This window comes from Otolemur garnettii, unplaced genomic scaffold (assembly GCF_000181295.1).
Source record: "Otolemur garnettii isolate 467f Iridium unplaced genomic scaffold, OtoGar3 scaffold00001, whole genome shotgun sequence".
NCBI lineage: Eukaryota > Metazoa > Chordata > Mammalia > Primates > Galagidae > Otolemur > Otolemur garnettii.
This window is the reverse complement of record NW_003852396.1, coordinates 58,599,814-58,620,692: the sequence shown is the minus strand read 5'-3', so window position 1 is coordinate 58,620,692 and position 20,879 is coordinate 58,599,814. Positions and strand designations below refer to the sequence as shown.

Sequence of the window (20,879 nt, the reverse complement as noted above, 5' to 3'; positions counted from 1 at the left end):
TGCAGCCATCATTGTTGTTTGGTCGGCCCGGGCTGGGGATTCGAACTTGCCACCTTAGGTGTATGTGGCTGGCGCCTTAGCCGCTTGAGCCACAGGCGCTGAGCCTGACCAGTGATTTCTAATGGCTAAATTCAATGGGTTCTCTTCTGGGTAACAATTTTATTGAGATGTAATTCAGATACCATAAAATTCACCCACTGAAAGTATATAATTCATTGGTTTTAGTATAATGATAGAAATATATATTAGAATATTTTCACCTCTTCAAAAAATAATCTTATACCTGTCAGTACCACTTCCCCTATCCGCAATTCTCCTAGTTTCCCTCCAGTCTCAAGGAACCACAAATCTTTCTGTCTGTATATTTGCCTATTATGAACAGTTCATATAAGTGAAATCCTGTCATAAGCTGTCTTCTATGTCTTGTGGTCTGAATGTTTGTCCCCTGCAAAACTCACATTGAAATTTAAATGCCAGTGTATAATAACAGTATCAAGAGATGGGCCTCTGAGAGGTGATTAAGCTATGAAAGTTCCCCTGACGAATAGAATTGGTGCCAGTACAAAAGGGCTAGTTTGGCTTCTTCTCACTCTTTTGGCTATTCCATTCCTCTGGCTCATGAAGAAAGGGGTTTCTCCCCTCTGAAAGGCACCACCTTGAATCTGGAGAGTGGTTCTTTACCAGACACTGAACCTGCTGCTGTCTTGATTTTGGACTTCCTAGTCTCCAGAACCATGAGAAATAAATTTCTATTACTTATGCCTTATTCAGTCTCTGAAATTCTGTTGTAGTAGCATAACACAAAGAAAATTGGTTATTTTTTTAAGCAACCATAATGTTTTAAGAATTCATCTATGTTGTACCATACATCAGTGCTTCATTTCCTTTTATAGTTGAATATGTGCCATATTTGTTTACCCATTCTGATGTTGGACATTTGGGTTGTTTCCACTTCTGAGTTATTAGGAATAATGCTGCCATAAACATTTATGTACACTTTTTTTTTTTTTTTTTGAAACAAAGTCTCACTTTATCGCCCTTGGTCGAGTGCTGTGGCATCACACAGCTCCCAGCAACCTCCAACTCCAGGGTTTGGGCAATTCTCTTGCCTCAGCTTCCTGAGTAGCTGGGACTATACACGCCTGCCACAATGCCTGGCTATTTTTTTGTTGCAGTTTGGCTGGGGTCAGGTTTGAACCTGCTACCCTTGGTATATGGGGCTGGCGTCCTAGTCACTGAGCCACAGGTGCTGCCCTACATACATGTTTTTGTGTGGACATAGTTTCAATTCTCTTACGCATATATCTAGGAGTAAAATTGTTGGGTCAAGTGATAAATCTGTTTAACTTTTTATGGAAATGCCAGACTGTTTTCCAAGGAGACTGTACCATTTTACATTAGCACCAGCTGCATATGAGAATTCTGATTTGTCTTTATCCTTATATCCTTGTCAATGAGTGGTATTGACTTTTTGATTTTAGCTATCCTAGAGGATGTGAAGTGGTAATTCACTAGGTTTTTTTTGTCGTTTGTTTGTTTTAAAGAGACAAGATCCAGGCTGAAGTACAGTGACACCATCAGAGGTTAATGAATCCTTGATCTCCTTGGTTCAAGTGATCCTCCTGCCTTAGCTTCTCAAATAGCTATAACTAAAGGAAGGTGCAACAACACATGGCTAATTTTTTCCATTTATTTTTAGAAAAGAGGTCTTGCTATGTTGCCCAGGCTGATCATCTTGAACTCCTGGGCTCAAGCAATCCTCCTGCTTCAGCCTCCCAAATTACTGCAATCAGAGGCAGCCACCATGATCAGCAGCCTCATTATGTATTTGCTTTTGGATTTTGTTTTTTTTTTAGGTGGGGGGGTCTTGGTATATTTTTTATTTGTCATTTTACTTTGAGTATTTCTTTGTTTTGGATTCATCTATTGTTAATAGAATATTGCTGATTTTTTAATGTTTGTTTTTCCTTTTAACTGTGATTTTAAATAGATATCTTAACCATTTGTGAGTGTACAGTTCAGTAGTGTTAAGTATATTGATATTATTGTACAACATATTTCCAGGACTTTTTCATCTTGCAAAATTAAAACTATATACCCAGTAAGCAACAATTCCCCATTTCCCACTCTACTTATTGGTTCTATGCTTTTTGACTACTTTCATGAGTAGAATCATGGAGTATTTGACTTTTTGTGACTGTCTTACTTCACTTAGCATGATGTCCTCTGGTTTCATCCATGCTGTCATATGTTACAGTATTTGCTTTCTTTTTAAGGCTGAATAATATTCCTTTGTCTGAACATGACATATTTTGTTTATCCATTCATCAGTTGGTGGACATTTGATCTGCTATCACTTCTTGGCAACTGAGAATAATGCTGTTATGAACACAGGTGGGCAAATACCTCTTCAAGACCCTGCTTTCAATTCTCCTGGACATGCACCCAGAAGTAGGATTGTTGGATCATATAGTAAATCTATTTTTAATTTTTTGAGGAACCGCCACCTGTTTTTCATAGCACCTATATCATTTTACTATCCTACCAACAGTACACAAGAATTCTGATTTCTCCATATCCTCAGTAACACTTGCTAATTTCTGGGATTTTTTTTAGTAGTAGCCATCCTAATGGATATAAGGTGATACGTGTATGCCATAGGTTTGACTTGCATTTCTCTAATGATTAGTGATGCTGTGGTTTTTATATGCTTGTTAGCCATCTGAGCATTACCTTTTGAAAAAGGGCCATTCAAGTTCATTGTCTATTTTAAAATCATCTGTTATGTTGTTGAGTTATAATAGTTCTTTATATATTCTGGATATCAACCTCTTAACCAATGAAAAATTTGCAACTGTTTTCTACTGTTCCTTAGGTTGTCTTTTCACTGTTGATTGTGTTTTTGATGCACAGGAGTTTCTGAGTAGTCCCTTAGTCTACTTTTGCTTTATTGCCTATGCTTTTGGCGTCACACTCAGGTAATGATTGCTAAATCCAATGTCATAAAACTTTTCTCTTTTATGAATTTTATAATTTTGGGACTTACCTTTAGGTCTTTAATCCATTTTAATTTTTGTATATAGTGTACAACAAGGATACATCTTCATTCTTTTGCATGTGGATATCTAGCTTTCCTAACACCATTTGTTGAACTGTCTTTTCCCCTTGAGTGGTCTTGGTACCCTGTTGAAAATTATTTAAAGGATTTATTTCTGGGCTCTCTAGTTTATTGGTTTCTCTGTCCTTACACCACACTGTTTTTACTTTATACTACACTGTCTTAGTTACTGTAGGCATGTAATATGTTTTGAAAGTAGAAAGTATAAGGCTTCTACCTTTGTTCTTTTTCAAAAATAATTTAGCTATTCAGGGTACCTTGACAGTTCCTGTGTGACATTTAACTAATTAAGCTTGTTGTGCGTATTTCCTACTTTTTAAAACTGATGTGTTACCAACTTCAAAGAATTTTTGTAAGAATTAAATGAGTTAACAAATGTTTTGTTTTCTTTTTTTCTTAAATGATAGCTGTGTACATTAATGCAATCATGGGGTACAGTGTGGTGTTTTCATATACAATTTGAAATATTTTCATCATTTTCTGAGTTATTGTGGAGTTAACAAACTTAATATGCTAAGAACACTATCTGAAAGAACATCAGTTCTAATAATTGTTAGTTATTATCAATCTCCATGAAGTTGATATCAGAATACTCCAGAAGCATGATGGATGGAGACTGAGTGGGATGACTAGATGGAAAAGAAGGAGTAGCAAGAAGGATAATCTATTATTAAGTACTTTAATTCACTTTTAGAAGTATGCCGAATTGTGTAGGAGGGAGAGGGAATATAGCCATGGCTCATTTAGGGATCTATATATAAGAATTATTGATTTCCAAAGAACTTTTCTTAAGTGAAAAGAAAAATAAGCTGATTGAACCCACATGAAAAATATTTGTCTTAGTTATATTTTTCCCCAAAGTAAAAATAAATTTATTGATTTGCCTGTTAATAAAAATATATGCATCTTAAAATGAATTTCAAACCTATAAATAAAAATAATGATAATGGTAGTGGGTAAAATTCATTCAGCCACTGTGAGCTATCGCTTTCGTTCTGCCTTACACTTCTTTTGAAGTAGTGAGGTTTATTGCCACTTCTGTATCTTCTTTTGAGAATATCTATTAATATCTGCTGTAGTTTATCCAGCTTTTTCTTACTCATTTAAAAATTATCATAATTTACTAAAAATATATATATATAAAAAAATGCATGTTTGTAATTTTTTAAATTTTGAAACAATCTTTATAGAAAAGTTGCAAACATAGGAAAAAAACCTTTTTTCCTTTTCAACTTGAGACTACGTTGCTGACAGGTAAGGCCATGTAAGCCTTCATGACCTTAAAAGATATCTCTGGATGTGGACTTATTATTCTGAATGAGATGGGAAATCACTGGAAAGTTTAATCCAGAGTAGTGGTAAGAGCTGACTTATGTTGTGAAAGTGAGCTGCCTAACAAGGTAGTCACTAGTTATATAAAGCTACTTTAATCTAAATTCAGTAAAATAAAATAAAAATTTCAGTGTCTAAGTCTTCACAGTCAAATTCCAAATACTCATCAATTGCATGTGGCTGGTGGCTTCTACATCACATAGCTTAGATATAGAAAATATCCATCATATAGAAAGTTCTATTGGACAGTGTTATTCTGAAAGGTTCACTAGGGCTGTTTTAGAGAAGAGAGGAGTCACCAAGTAATAAGGAGCAAAAGCAATTAGGAGCCTATCCCCAAAGTTTTGGCAAAAAATGTAAGTGATGTAGGTTAGCATGGTAGAGGTAACGGTTGCAAAAAAGTAACATCTGGATATATGTTGAAGATACAGCTGACAGGATATGTAGATACCATGTTTCCCCAAAAATAAGACTTACCCCCAAAATAAGCACTAGCAGGATTTCTATGCATTTGTTAAATATAAGCCCTACCTTGATAATAAGACCTAGTGATGATGCATTTCAGCGCTGAGTGGTAAGAAAGACTGGAATACCTTTTATCTGCTACAGCTCCTTTCTCCAAGCCTTTCGCACTTGCATGGGTGCAAGTGTGGGTTGCAGGCATCCTATTGCGCACGTGCGAACAGCTAGCGCCTGCCCCACCAACAAGGTCGGCTCCCCCATCAGGTTCCAGAAGAAGATGACTTAACTGTATTTGAATAAATGTAGATTATTGTATTATACTTAATAAAAAAAATAAGACATCCTGGCTCAGCGCCTGTGGCTCAAGTGGCTAAGGCGCCAGCCATGTACACCTGAGCTGGCGGGTTCGAATCCAGCCTGGGTCTGCCAAACAACATTGACGGCTGCAACCAAAAAATAGCCAGGTATTGTGGCGGGTGCCTGTAATCCCAGCTACTTGGGAGGCAGAGGCAGGAGACTCGCTTGAGCCCAGGAGTTGGAGGTTGCTGTGAGCTGTGATGCCATGGCACTCTACCCAGGGCGACAGCTTGAAGCTCTATCTCAAAAAAAAAAACCAGTAAGACATCCACTGAAAATAAGCCCGAGTGTGTTTTCTTGAGAAAAAATAAATATAAGACAATGTCTTATTTTCAGGGAAACATGGTAGAGGGTGAAAGAGAAGTTTCAAGGATCAATGTTTACTGTATTAACAGAAGGATAAACATTTGGAAGGACGTAATAATAAGCATAGAGAAAATAAATATTCTCTATGGGAAGATGACTGGGATTATGGAGAGGGGAATAGGGTGGGAAATAATAAAACAAAACTCATGCTTATCAATGAGAATAGCATGCCATGTATGAACTGAGGAGTAGGATAATCCACTTAGTTTGTGTACCTGACAGGCCCTTAAAGAACAGAGGGAGGCAAAAAGAAAGGCAAACATGCAAGCAAACAGGCAATTTCTCTCTTCAAGGGTCAAAACTAGGCCTAGGAATATTGTTCTCTCTCGCTAAATTTTCAAATACTATCCTTTTACTTTAATTATATCACCAGCAACTGAGCAGACAGCAAAATCTCTTTTTACATTTACATGATGTCTTTTCATCAGTTCTGATATTTGCATCAATGTATCACTCCTTATATCCTTTTAATAAAGTAGTTTATGGTACACTTCTATAACTATACGACTTCAAACTTGTCTTTTCTCTGTTATGAATGTTTAGTTTTACCTAGAAGTTCTCTTTCATAGTTCCTTTCTCATCAGTGCCAATTTTTTATTTACAACTTCTAAATATATTATGATTTCCTATTATTCTGTTTCTCAATCTAAGAAATACGTATTTTTGAAATAAAATATTTCTTTTTTTAATTTTATTTATTTATTTTTTTTGAGACAGGAGCCTCAAGCTGTCCCCCTGGGTAGAGTGTCGTGGCATCTCAGCTCACAGCAACCTCTAACTCCTGGGCTCAAGCGAGTCTTCTGCCTCTGCCTCCCAAGTAGCTGGGACCACATGCGCCCGCCGCAACCCCTGGCTCATTTTTGGTTGCAGCCATCATTGTTGTTTGGTGGGCCTGGGCTGGATTCAAACCCGCCACCTTAGGTGTACGTGGCTGGTGCCTTAGCCACTTGAGCCACAGGCACCGAGCTGAAACAAAATATTTCTTACATGGCTATATTTCAGTTATTGGTTTTATCTCACTAAATCTTGGTGCTAAGAATAAGGCTATAGTTAATCTGAGTTATTACTCTATTTCAGGTATTGATCTGCTAATTCATCAACTATCAACCAAACACATATGTCCTCCACTCATGGAATAAATAGATGAACAAAGTAAAACTCTTTTCCTCAAGGATTCCCAGTGATTGAAGGGGACGACAAGCATGTAGACAAGATAAATAATTACACTGTAATGTGATAAATGTTTTGACAGAAATATGAACAAAAGTAAGTAGATCTGGTATGGGGAGCACAACTATGATTTATCTAGAAAAATATCAGAGAAGGCTTATATTGACTTTCCACTTAAGATGGCAAAGAACCTTGGCAGGATAGGAAAACTGGAATGACTTCAAAATCTTAAGTATGAGTTCCACCCTCTTTCCATTGATTTTTCTCCTATAAATTCTCATAGAAAGATAACTGGTTCTCTCATAATTCAGTTCATCCAATTTAGCAAAATTCTCTTAGCTAATATAAGATACTACTAGTTATTGTTGGGATAAATGTGTTAAAATAAAATCTTGAAATTCAAAGAAAAATATGAAAATAAACTCATTCAATTTACTACTGAGGATAGCATGCCAAACTCAATCTTTAAAAGCTAACACACCTATTAATACTTGTAATAAAGTAAAATTTTACACTATCGTAGGTGTGTTAGCTGGTGTAGTCTATAGTCTTCTGGATCCTGGCGGTCAGCCTTTTGACTGAATCCAAATTTTACAAAACAGATCCTTTCAATGAAGATATTTGTTCTGTGAAGTTTGGATTTAGTTGTGGGGCCACGCTTAGAGATCTGGAGGGCCACATATGGCCTTGAAGCCACAAATTCCCCACCCCTGGACTATACTATAGTTTGAATGTAATCCCTACAAAATTCAGGTATTGCCAATGTGATAGCATCAGGAGAGGAGCCCTTTAAGAGATGATTAGGCCATAAAGGCTCCTCCACCATAAAGGGGATTAAGACCCTTATAAAAGAGGGCTGGCACAGTATATGCCTGGATTGCTCTTCCATCTTTCTGCTGTAAGCATTCCTCTCTTTGGTGGATGCAGTAACAAGGTGCCTTCTTAGAAGCAGAGAACAGGGCTCAACAGATAATCAAAGCTGCTACTGTCTTAATCTTGGACTTTCCAGACTCCCAAATGGTGGAAAAATAAATTTTTATTCTCTATAAATTGCCCAGTCTTAGGTTTTTAGTTATACCAGCAAAAAAGGACTAAGACAGGCTGCCATACCAAAATGATATAGACTCTGTGGCTTAAACAATAGGCATTTATTTTCTTCTAGTTCTGGAGACCGGAAGTCTAAGAACAAAGTGCCAGGAGGGCTGGTGTCTCCTCTTCAGTTGCAGACAGCAGCCTTTTTCCTGTGTGCTCTCACGGACTTTCCTTAGTACATGTGCAATGACAGAGTAAAAGCTCTCTTCCTCTTTCACAAGGATACCAATCCCACCAAACCAGAGCCCCCTGCCCTCCTTCGCAACCTCATTTAATGTAATTATCTTCCCAAAGCCCCATTTCCAAATTATCACACTGGGGATTAGGGCTTCAACCTATGAATTTTAAGGGGATACGTTCATTTGGTAGCGGTAGGTTAAGCAAGTATGTTAGTAGAGTTGTTAATCAATAAGAAAGGTGAGACACTGTCCCCACCTTGAAGAATGGCAATTTCTTTCTAGTGCTTGGACATACCTGTTAACAAAGTGTAATTTGAAAGAATTTCAAATTTAAAAACACTTAGACTATAGAATTATTCTCAAAATCGGTTCCTTTATTATGTTTTGTAACTCAGATTATCTAATTTATGAGAGTTAAAATATCCAAACAAAACCATCTTGATAATTATTGTGATACATGTCAGGTTTTTATATCTAGGTTTTTAAAATATCCAAACAAAACCATCTTGATAATTATTGTGAGGTTTTTATATCTAGGTTTTAATTTGAAAACTTTAACTGCTGTCTGAACATTTTCCACAAGCAAATCTACCAATAATTTTAAACCAGTCACTGCAAATTTCAAATGATCTTCAGTTTTTGTTAGCGTAAAAAACATCTTTACATGTTTTAAGAGTACCTCTAGAAACTAAGGAATTGTATGTTTTATATGCTTATATATGATAGTGGGACACAGCTATATCCTCTAGTTTTAATTATAGGAAACATATAAGCAACTGTAAGGCTTAGCTTTATTGTTTTATAAATGAACCAGTGAAGTTCATTTTACTGAAATGAGCACATGCTTTTCATAAATTAAAATAAATCTCACATGGTAAAGTACCCATTTTGAAAATTAATTTAATTACATGTTTAAAATTTAATTACATTTAATTAAGCATTTAAGTTTAATATGAAATAAATGAATTATCAGTTAACTCTATGAAATGAAATACTGCCTTGATAATTAAAATCTATAAATTTTCCTGTGGAAAACTGCTAGTTCTCAAAACACACTCAGAAAATATATATTTTAAAGACTAAGGGGCCATATGCTCATAGTGTAATTGCTCTGGCACCTAGCTTGGTGGGCTGTACATTTTCTGCCTCAGTAAATGGAGGCAATGTGGGACGGAAAAAAGATGCAGAAGATTTGGAAACTCAGGTTTGGATGTTAGCTCAGTCATTTACAGCCTGCAACAGTAGGAGAGTTACTTACCAACTCTAACCTGAAGCTTTCTATAAAATGGGGCTAATGTTTCTTCTCTCAGAGGGTTTTGGGAGAATTAAACAAAATATCCCATGGTCAAATGTATTGAAGAATGCACAACTTGGAATAGATACTTGACATAATATTAATTCTCTCTTTCCCTCAGTTATTGAATGAATAAAAAAAAACTCTGTACTTTCTAGCATTAAAGAGTTTTACCCTTAACATATACCTTTTAAATTACAAAAGTAATATCATATTATTTTTCGTTTACCTATATCCTAATGGTGTGAGTGTAACAGTTCATGCCTATAATTCTAGCATTTTGGAAAGCCAAGGTGGAAGGATCACTTGAGCCCTGGTGTTCAGGACCAGTCTGGGCAACATAGTGAGACCCTGTCTCTATAAAAAAATTTTAAAAATTAGCCACACATGATGGTATGCATCTGTAGTTCTAGCAGGAGGCTTGCTTAAGACTAGCAGTTTGAGGTTATAGCGTGCTATGACTATACCACTGCACTTCAGCCTGGGTGACAGAGTAAGACCCTGTCTCAACAACAACAACAACAACAACAAAATAAATAAAAATAAATGAGGCCAGGCATGCTCGCTCATGCCTATAATCCTAGCATTCTGGGAAGCCAAGTTGGGTGGATTGCCTGAACTCACAGGTTGAAGACCAGCTTGAGCAAGAGGGAGACCCTGCCTCTAAAAATAGCCAGGTGTTGAGGCGGGCGCCTGTAGTCCCAGTTAATTGGGAGTCTGAGGCAAAAGAATCGCTTGAGCCCAAGAGCTTGAGGTTGGTGCCAGCTATGATGCCATATGACACCATGACATTCTACCAGGTGCAACAAAGTGAGATTCTTGTCTCAAAAAATGTATACAAATAACAAAATAAAATAAAACAAAAACACGATACTGAATGTATACTTTTCATTTATTTTCTTAAGCACTCCATGAATGGAGCTTGTATAGTTTTACTACTAACACTAATTTTTGAATCAGGGAGAACTGACTTTGAATCTGGGTTCTACCTGTTTTTTTTTTTTTTTTGCAGTTTTTGGCTGGGGCTGGGTTTGAACCTGCCACTTCTGGTATATGGGGCTGGTGCCCTACTCCTTTGAGCCACAGGTGCCACCCCTCTACCCTTTTACTATTTGAGACATTATGGGAAAGTTACTTTGACCCGCTTCCCAAGCCTGTACATATATGTATGTTTGGTTCAATGTCTGGCAAAAATTGGTAACTAGTATAATTAATATAATCGTTCCAATTTAACAAAAAATTAATGATGTATGTAGAGGAGGTGTTATTTCCTCCTCCCCACAGCTCTGATTTTCATGAGGATATTGATTTTCACTGAATTTAAGGGATTTGCTCAAGGTCAACAATAGGGTGACTGTAGTATTAGAATCCATATGTTTTTATTCTGTTAGCAGTGCTCTATTATAACACAGGAAGGTAAAGGTGAAAGATGTCAAAAGCTGCAGTAGTGGGGCGTTGCCTGTGGCTTAAAGGAATAGGGCACCGGCCCCATATGCTGGAGGTGGTGGGTTCAAACCCAGCCCTGGCCAAAAACTGCAAAAAAAAAAAAAAAAAAAAAAAGCTGAAGTAGTGAAGCGAAAAGAGAAAAATTTGACAAATTAATCCAATTCTACTACTTAATAATTAAGCCTCAGATAAATCATTTCTGCAAATTTTAGTATCTACTGGAAAATGGAAATATGTACTTTTACAGGGTTAATACAATTATTACACAAGGTAACAAATGTAAAGAACATAGCAGGAGTGACTGGTACATAGTAGGGAGTCACTCATTAATGGCAGATATTAATGCTAAGAGCTATCAAAGCATCACTTTTAATAAGTCTCTAGTCATATACTTGAGAATTCCATAATAAACTGAATTAAAAAAAAACTGAATTAGTAAGAATAAATGGAATAGTCTTCACTAAATTTTCAGATTTTATTTCTGGAAAAGAGCCTATATATTTTTAAGTCATTTCAGTTCACAATTTCCTGCCTTTTAAGTCTCCATTTAATAACTCATCTCATTTAAAAAATGATGGATTTATAAGAGCTAAAGAAAATACAGGCAACAACCTATTTCATAGCCTACTGCAATAAAATTGGAATTAAATGTTCTTAATCCTTCATAAATTATTTAATGTCAAGTACTATAATTTTAGAGTTCTGCATTAATAAAATTATAAGCAGTATAAACAGGTTGTTTTAATACTTAAAACTCTTCACTGTAAAACTCAAACTCTAAATTGTCTCAAGACATCTAAAGTCATATACATTGTTTTATTTATTTATTTTATTTTTTTGAGACAGAGACTCCAGCTGTCGCCCTGGGTAGAGTGCCGTGGCGTCTAATTGGCAACCTCCAATTTGGGCTCAAGCAATCCTCTTGCCTCAGTTTTTCTATTTTTTGTAGAGATAGGGTCTTGCTTTTCCTCAGGCTGGTTTTGAACTTGTGAGCTCAAGCAATCTACCCACCTCAGTCTCCCAGAATGTTAGGATTACTGGTGTGAACCACCTGGCCCGGCCTACATTGTTTTATTTATATGTATAACATAATTAGAAATAGAAAGCCTTCAGAAATAAAGTATTATAAAACATACACTTGTTTATGTTCTGAAAGGGTATTTACTGAAACACTAAGCAAGCATCAGGACTTTATATCATTTTCATCGCTGTTACTATCAATAAGTATTTACTAGTTGTCTATTTGCACTTTTGGGTAAAAGACCCTGATTTAGAACTGTTCCACACTTTCTTGAAAATAAAACAAGCAAGTATTATAAATTTGGTGTCTAGACTTTTTCAAGATACAAGTTAGAGTAACAACAAGTCCAAGAGTTACACAACCAGAAAAAAAAAAGAAAAAACACATAAAGAAATATTATGAAACGTATGTACAATTATGGGTACATATTATGTAGAAAACTAACATTATTGTTAGCGTATTTACCTTGGGATAAGCATTCTTTTAAAAAATGTGGTAAATATGAATTATATTACTCTTTGGAATCAGAATTTACTATTAAGTGGGTCATTAACTTACCCAGGTTCTTCTTTAAGAGTTGAAGATATTTTTTCTGGAAGAAAAAATCCATGCCATTTTGAAGCTTCAATTAGTTCCTGTGGTATCCTTTTTGATGCATCATAATAGTGACCAAATCTTGAAGATGACACTGGTCCTGCCTGCCAAAACAATCCATATTGGTTGATTTAACACAATTTTTTTGTAAACTATAATTTTTTTTGTACTACATACTGCAAAATGATGATGTATTTATGCATTTTTATGCTAAAAAGGAAGAGCTGATATACACATTAAATTTGAAAGAAGCACACAATCTTTATTATTTAAACTATTTATAGTTAGAAATCAACCATTTCATCTGTCATGTTTCTTCATGCTTAGTGGTGCCCTAAGTTTGTTAAGAATGTAAACACCTTATTGTATATGTTCCTAAGTTAAAGAATTTAATGTACTAATTCTTAATTAATATCTAAGATTACAAGTTTAATGACAAAATACACTACTAACTAAATGAAAACTTAAGCCAAGTCAATTCACTGCTGAGAGGCTCTAAATATATTAAACTGGGTAATAGCTATTTTAAAACTAGCAAGACAATATATATGTATTACATATTTAGTATTTCTTCCACACTTAAAATGAAGCTTACAGCATAAAACATCATACTGCAGTACTCCAGACAGGAAGAAGGCACACGGCACACAATAAAGTGGGAGAATGTGTATGAGCTATTTAGACTAACAATTTTTTACAACAAATTGTCTTTTTGTGAGAAACTCTAATAACTAGTGACACTGAATTTATTTACGTAGGACAGTAAAAGTCTACAAATAAAACATTATTATTATATTGCTTTGAATGGACTTTGGGCTAAATTCTCTCATTCAACATAAGGGAAATATATGTATGCCTCTATTCCAAATTAAATTATTAACAAATTCCATCTGGCAATAATTTCTATGAAGAATCTAATCTAATCTTACATAATTTCCACCATTTTGAATGCTACAAAACAGACCAGTTTCAGAACATCCAACTACACTAGATAATCTCTGCAGAAATTTAAGAATCATATATAGTAGATTCTCATTTTACTGACAATTTTTAAATTTAGATTAAGAAACCCGTATTTTCTTGACACTAGATATTTGCATTTAAGACTTCAAGGATTCATATTATTAAATGCCTATAAACATGAAATTATACAGTGATAGAGATAAAAAACTTTTAAGTCTAAGAGAAACATTTTTCTTAGATTCACAGTCCAGGGATTTGATATTCATTTTCTAAATCAAATGACTGCTCATCCCCCATGAGGTACTACTTACTTTCACTAGCGAAAGAGATCTATGAACTGGCTTCAGGGTAATGTTTCAGTGCAATATGTACAGAATTATTATTCTCAAAACACAATTTATCCATTTACCATGAAACTAATGACTAATAAATAATATAACATTAAAATGTTTCTTACAAATAGGGTGTAAAGTTATTAAATGTAAAGTTATTAGTCTAAAGCAATTTAAACAAGGTCTGTTCTTTGGCCTATAATCTATTCTTTATCCGGATTATAGTTCAGAATGTTTTTACTGCAATCTCTGCTAGAGCTCATCTTTTTATTGTGTAAGTCCAAGCCTCCTTAATGTTTTAGAAAGGCCTTGACTAACTGAACTTTGATCTGATGTCTTCATTGAGAAAAACACCAGGTTGCCCATTTCAGATGCAAATCCCCCTAAGGCCCAATAGAATTTAGTAAAGACAGCAAAAAAGAAAAAAACAGAAGTTTCCAGGATCCTCTTTGAGAATCCTGGGGCACACTGGTGTCCTTAATCCATGCTGCCGCAGGGATTAAGGTAGGTGATAACCTTTCCTGATTCAAAAGAATAAGCAGAGTGCCTACAAACTGGGTGGAGACTAGGATTTGGCTATAATAAAACACCATGCAATAAAAGCTTGGTCTATGTCAGATGCCTCTGAAAAGGCCTCAATGTACCACATTCCCAGGCCTAGTAGGGAAGCTTGCAAAAGCCTACCTGAATCAAATAAGCATGAATAATCTATTTTAGCAGACTGGCCATGGGGAGAGAAAAAGAAAGAGAGACTTTTCACTTCTTTTAAGTTTGAGTTAATAAATTTATTAGTGGAGTGAAGGTTCTTGAAGTCCTATGTACTCAGAGAAATATGCTAAATTGCCAAGAAGCAAAAGTATGCTTTTTAAGTTGCCGTCTCTATTAATGTTTCTAATTACAATATTAATGTGATAGAAATTTCAGATTTGGGATGAATCAAGGCAGAAAATTGATTTCATGCTGTGACAGTTTACATATAGAACACAAATAATTCATTAAATTGTAAAAATAAAATTGGAAGCTTTTCTCATAATTAAGTCATTAATTTATTTAGAAATTAAGATTAGGTATGATAGCTAAAATATATTTATATGGAAGACATAAAATTGAATGGCTGATAAAAATGTTAACATTTTAATAAAGAATAAACATAAAAATGTATTCTTACAGGAAAAAATAATTTTCCAAGTTTACTACCCGAAATATATACCATTAACATATAATCTGATTTTTTAAACACTGAAACCTTTTGCGGCCTACAATTGTAAAACAAAGATTTAAATTTTTCCTCCAAGAAAAGATAACTAAGTGTTATAAATATAGTAATTGCCCACAAAAAACTGTCATCAGCTCCATTAAAAAAAAAAAGTTTCATCAGTAATTACTGGTCAGTTTGGTAAGAACATGTTGCTTTAGTTCTACAGTATGAAAACTTCTATTTCATGTTCATCAACTACTTTTTAACTTTGTCGTCTGTGGAACAGAGTAAAATGGAATGATTTTACCGTGCTAAAAGAAATTGAACTCTGACGGGGTACAGGAGGAAAACAAAGCAACAAGACAATACCAGACCTCTTCAGTATGTTACAAAGAAGAGAGAAAAGCCGCATCGCAAATAGTCTAAATAAGACATTTTCTTACCACTGTTACCACCTTGTTTTTCAGTATGGCATAATAGGCACAAGGAACCAAACAGCATCTAAACACTTTGAACCTCAGTTCAATCACTGGAAACTAGAGCTAACAATTACTGCACAAGGCTGTGGTGTGAATAATGTGACACTGGCAATGAACATTTTGTGAATTATAAAGCAATATGTAAATATTATTAATTATTATTTTTGGGTCATGATGCTCTAGAGCAGCAGTTCTCAACCTGTGGGTCGTGATACCTTTGGGGGTTGAACGGCCCTTTACAGGGGTCGCCTAAAACCATCACAAACACCCTGTACAAATATAGGTGTATGAAAATAATTTTATGGTTGGGGGTCACCACAACATGAGGAACTGTATTAAAGGGTCATGGCATTAGGAATGTTGAGAACCACTGCTCTAGATAATCAGAAAATCCCTCACTCTCCTTTGTAATTACATTGCCTTATTGAAAAAAAACTTGTCATCTATACATAGATGTGTATCTATTACAGGACTGCTGTGGCTGAATCACTTAGACAGAGAGCCAAAGTATAATGAAAATATAAATACAATGAAGACCTAATACCCTGCCATGAATTGCTGGAGCCATTGTAGGCCATGGTATTAGAGCTCTACAATATTGATGAAATTATGTCTCAGAGTATAATGTAGGCTAACAAGTCATGGAGTGAGCAGGGGTTGATAATTAGACAGGGAAGAAGGCACGTTAACCTTGGAGAGAACCAAAATCACATCATGAGGGAAGGGAAGTTGTTTAAAATGATGCTGTATGAAGTACTGCTTTATGCTTTACTAAGCTATTATTATTGATTTAGATGTGTAGATTCTTATCCTTTTTTGCATTTCCTAGGTGGGAATATGACTACACTCTTAGGATCTGGTGACAACTTATTTTAAAAGGTATCTCTGTTAATCAACACACCTAGTTTTGAACTATTTATCTAATCTTAAGCTGTAATAGTGTTAACTGCATTTTGTCTCAAGTAAAATATAGAAAACTCAAGTTTTTTGTTTTGTTAAACTGAGAATGACAAAGTGTAAGACCCAAATTTATAAAGTAGATGATGATGAATGATCACCAAAGCCTTTTAGTATTGGCAAATCATCATATACAAAATTACTATGACAGGCAAATACACATGCTGGTGACATTTTACAGAAAAATAAAGAAACCAGACAATGATATTTTCTAAACCTGACATAACTAACTGTAAATACAAGTACATTTAAGTTTGACCATTGTCTATATATTCAAAACAAACTGTTATTTGTATTAATTAGCAACTTAATTCAGTTTAATATTTAATATACATTTCACGTAATTCATTCATGCATGTATCCCATAAATAACTATTGAGCACCCACTATATGCCAGTAAAACAAAATTGCCAAAGTCCCATTCTTGGCCAGGTACAGTGGCTCATGCCTGTAATCATGCCTGTAATCTTAGCACTCTGGGAGGCCAAGCCAGGTGGATCACTTGAACTCATGAGTTTGAGACCAGCCTGAGCAAAAGTGAGACCCCGTCTCTACTAAAAGTAGAAAAACTGAGGCAAAAGGATTGTTCAAGGCCAAGAGTTGGAGGTTGGTTGCTGTGAGCTATGATGACACCATGGCACTCTACCCAGGGCAATAGCTTGAGACTCTTTCTCTCAAAAAAAAAAAAACCACCAACCAAGTCCCATCCTTTCATTCTAATAGGAGGAGACAAATGAAAATAATAAAATATATTTTCTGCTAGCTGTAATGATGATAAGCATTTTTAAGAAAAATAAAGTGGTAGGGGGGGCGCCTGTGGCTCAAAGGAGTAGGGCACCAGCTCTATATGCTGGAGATGGCGGGTTCAAACCCAGCCCAGATCAAACACTGCAAAAAAAAAAAAAAAAAAAAAAAAGAATTTTATACATGTGCAGGCAAGTTGTGAGAGAGATTTCCAGAAAGTAGAATTGATGGAGGATACATGTACTTACAGTGTGGTAGACGGTGCCAGATTACCCTTCATGGGAATGAACCCATTTATATTTCCTCCAGCAGTTTCCTTGCGAAATCTTCAATCACATTATTTTATTTGCTGATCATCTTTGGCTATTATGTTGATTGTTCATTTAGCCTATCTTTTTTTTTAAACAAATAACAATAAATCCTCAGTTTGAAGAACCGATTTTCTATAGGTCTATTCTTACTGGTTTCATTGCTATACCTCATTTTTTCCTTTTCTTCTTCTGTCACAGTTGTAACAGGGCTTATTTGTTCATTTTTCTATGAGGATATAAACAAATATGTTGAATAATTCATTGTCCTGTAGAGAAGCAGTCTTTCAGAAACTTGTAGGATAGCTACATATACATTTCTTATACTCTGAAAATGGTACAAGCCAGTAAGTGTTTATTTTTTCTGGCAAGTGAATGCTTCTTAACTTGTAGCTATCTTAACAATTGAGACTCATTTAAAATACAATGGAGCTGGCCTGGTGGCTCACACCTGGAATCCTAGCACTTTAGGAGGCCAAGGTATGTCGATTGCCAGAGCTCATAGATTGGAGAGCAGCCTGTGCCAGAGAGGTTGTCTCTAAAAATAGCTGGGTGTTGTGACAGGAACCTGTAGTCCCAGCTACATGGGAGGCTGAGGCAAGATAATCACTTAAGCTTGTCAAGAGTTGGAGATTGCTGTGAGCTGTGACGCCATGGCACTCTACCGAGGACAACAAAGTGAGACTGCCTCAAAAAGTAAATTGCTAAATTAAAATCCCTAAATGGTTAGGGAAGTAGGAGGAAAGAAATTAGATCCACCGCCCAAAATTCTTACTGGATAGGCTGTTATAATTGAAAACAGTACTTGATTTTGAGATTCTTAACTGTTTTTAAAAACATGAATATGAAATTCATTGATTGGAAGGAAGTGTACTACCTCCCGTTAGTACTACCTACTTTCCCATTTGGAAAAGCATACTTTTTTCTTGGCATTCAACCTTGTGAGAAGTTTGTGATGTGGAACTTATGGGTTATTAATTAATATAACAAACAGATGCTTTCCATTAGCAGTTAAAAAAACTAGTTAATCCTCAATGAGTACAAAAAGCCAAAGTTAAAACTCTGTAAAAGCTGTTCTATAGAGGGACTTCTTTGACATGTAATGGATCAGTGGCACTCACACTTCAGTAGGCATCATAATCACTGGAGGTTTTGTAAAACACCGATTGCTGAGTCCATTCTCACAATTCAGTAGGTCTCGGGTGGAACCTGAGAGTGTACAGGTCTGGCAAGATACCAGTCATGTTGATGTTGTTCTGTTCCAGGGACGACGCTTTGGAGACCCATCATTCTGTTTACTATCCATTGATCAGACTTAATCATAGGACAGAGTTAATGAGGTATTAGTTATCTAACAAATAATTTAAAGATCGCTAAGAAATTTTCACTTTTTTAATTGTTTTAATTTTTTTTTTTTTTTTTTGGAGAAAGCTTTTATTCTGTCACTTAGGTTGGGTGCAGTGGTGCAGTTACAGCTTTACTGCAGCTGCACATTTTTGAGCCTCTCCTACATCCGCTTCCTGAGTAGCTAGGACTACATGTGCACCTACCACAACCAGTCTTTTTTTTTTTTTTTTGCAGTTTTTGGCCGGGTCCGGGTTTGAACCTATCATCTCCCGTATATGGGGCTGGCACCCTACTCCTTTGAACCACAGGCACTGCCCTAGCTAATATTTTTTGCAGTTTTTGGCCGGGGCTGGGTTTGAACCCGCCATCTGCGGTATATGGGGCTGGTGCCCTACTCCTTTGAGCCACAGGCAACACCCAGTCTTTTTTTTTTCTTAAGAGATGAGGTCTTGCTATGTTGCTCAATCCAGAAGATTTTAGAGAGTAGGTATTCTATAATGTGGATGAAAGGAAATTTTTACTTTTATCTTTATTTTTTTTAGAAATAGGATCTCACTCTGTCTCCCAGACTGAATGAAAGGAAACTTTCATGCTGTAAATGACAGGCTTTTCGATTGCAAAGATGATGGTTCAAGAATTGGGTTATGATGGCTTACAGAGGTATATGGCTATTGCTTTTCAAGGAAAAACACCATTGACTCTCCAGAGTTCCTTACTATAAAGCATGAAGAAGAGAAAGCCTAACGTAGAATATTTTGCAGGCAAAAATTACTAAACTCTCAACTCCTAAACTTCAGGAGTTTTTCAGCATCTAATTTTTGTACAGAACTATTTTACCAACTAAATTATTCCATTAAGAAATTTAGAAAATGGGCAACCCAGAAAACTCATTGAGTTATGTGATGTTATACATCTCAATATTGAAGTGTGACCTCTGAACATGAGAGCTTATGTTAGCCTTTGTTACTTTGGCAATAGTGTTGAGATTACTCCAACAATGTGAAAAGTTATATCATCAATAAATTGAACTATTTTTCCTTTAGTTACGGTTCCTGGAAATGTTTTAGGGAAGCAGTGTGCCTTGTTTTCTGTGGAGTCATTCTCAATCCTGGAATTCAGGCCTTCTGTAATTATTGTGTCAGCAGGAGGCTGCATTGACTACCTGGAATGGTTCTTGGTGGCCAAAGCTCATGTGTCAGTCACTGTACAACTTCAAAAGGAGGGGCTTGTATATTAGCATGCCAGATATCTCTTTGTCAGGGAGAAGTGAAGACAAAGATGTTATTGTGTATGCTGGTAACTCAGACTTAGCCCTCTGACATTAACCAGAATTGGGGTTGCTGGCTGAATTTTTCTCCACCAAAACTACATTGTTAAAAAGTATACTGAACAATAAGCCTAAAGTTTTAGATGTCAGAGGATTTGTTTTCTAAAATGGAAGTATCTTAGAAGCAATATGTAAGTGCTGAAAGAAACTTTGTACTTACCCGTTTATGGTATGTTATATCAGTAAATAATTTTTATTCCTCGCGTGTATTTCTGAGTGCCCTTCTCGGTCAGAGATCTGGAAAGAGAAGCTGTTAATTAAGCTCGTTTCCATGTGTATATCTAGAATGATACCACCTGTGTACCCTGGGAGCACTGAGAAAATATTCATTTTTCTGACACCCATGCAAAACACCCAGATACCCTGTTGAAATAGGCTGTCCCAAAGAATCTTTAGTATTAGAGAAAACACCGTCATTTCAGAATTTAAATTCAGCTCTTTCACTATCAGCCAACATCATAGTTGGGACTCTCAGCTGAGATAGAGAAAAGCTAATCTATTCTTCTTAGATCAAGCGCTCAAAAAAGGAAAAAAAAAAAAACAAGGGTGTAATCTGCCCCCACCAGAACTAGATATTAATCAGTGGAAAAAATACCTTAGCTAGACTGTACTACAATGCAAGAATCTTAACATGATCAAGCATTCAGAGTCCACAACCAACTCACAAAGATAGGACAGGATTTCCTGCGAAGTGTTGAGAGGTGCTTAGGCATAAAGGGAAATTCGTTGGAAAGGTTTTGCAGATCATTCATTTGTCTAGTGAATATTAATTTACATGCCTAATGTTGTATAC

At 35.7% G+C, this 20,879-nt stretch overlaps 1 protein-coding gene across 1 annotated transcript in view; it reads right to left on the bottom strand.

The window, feature by feature from the left end:
* Positions 1–20,879, bottom strand: part of ELP4 (elongator acetyltransferase complex subunit 4) — a 93,705-nt gene that overhangs the window by 33,391 nt on the left and 39,435 nt on the right. The window contains exon 5 of the mRNA XM_023510053.1: positions 12,396–12,535. Within this exon, the coding sequence (XP_023365821.1) occupies positions 12,396–12,535 (140 nt within the window). The remainder of the gene's footprint in view (positions 1–12,395; positions 12,536–20,879) is intronic.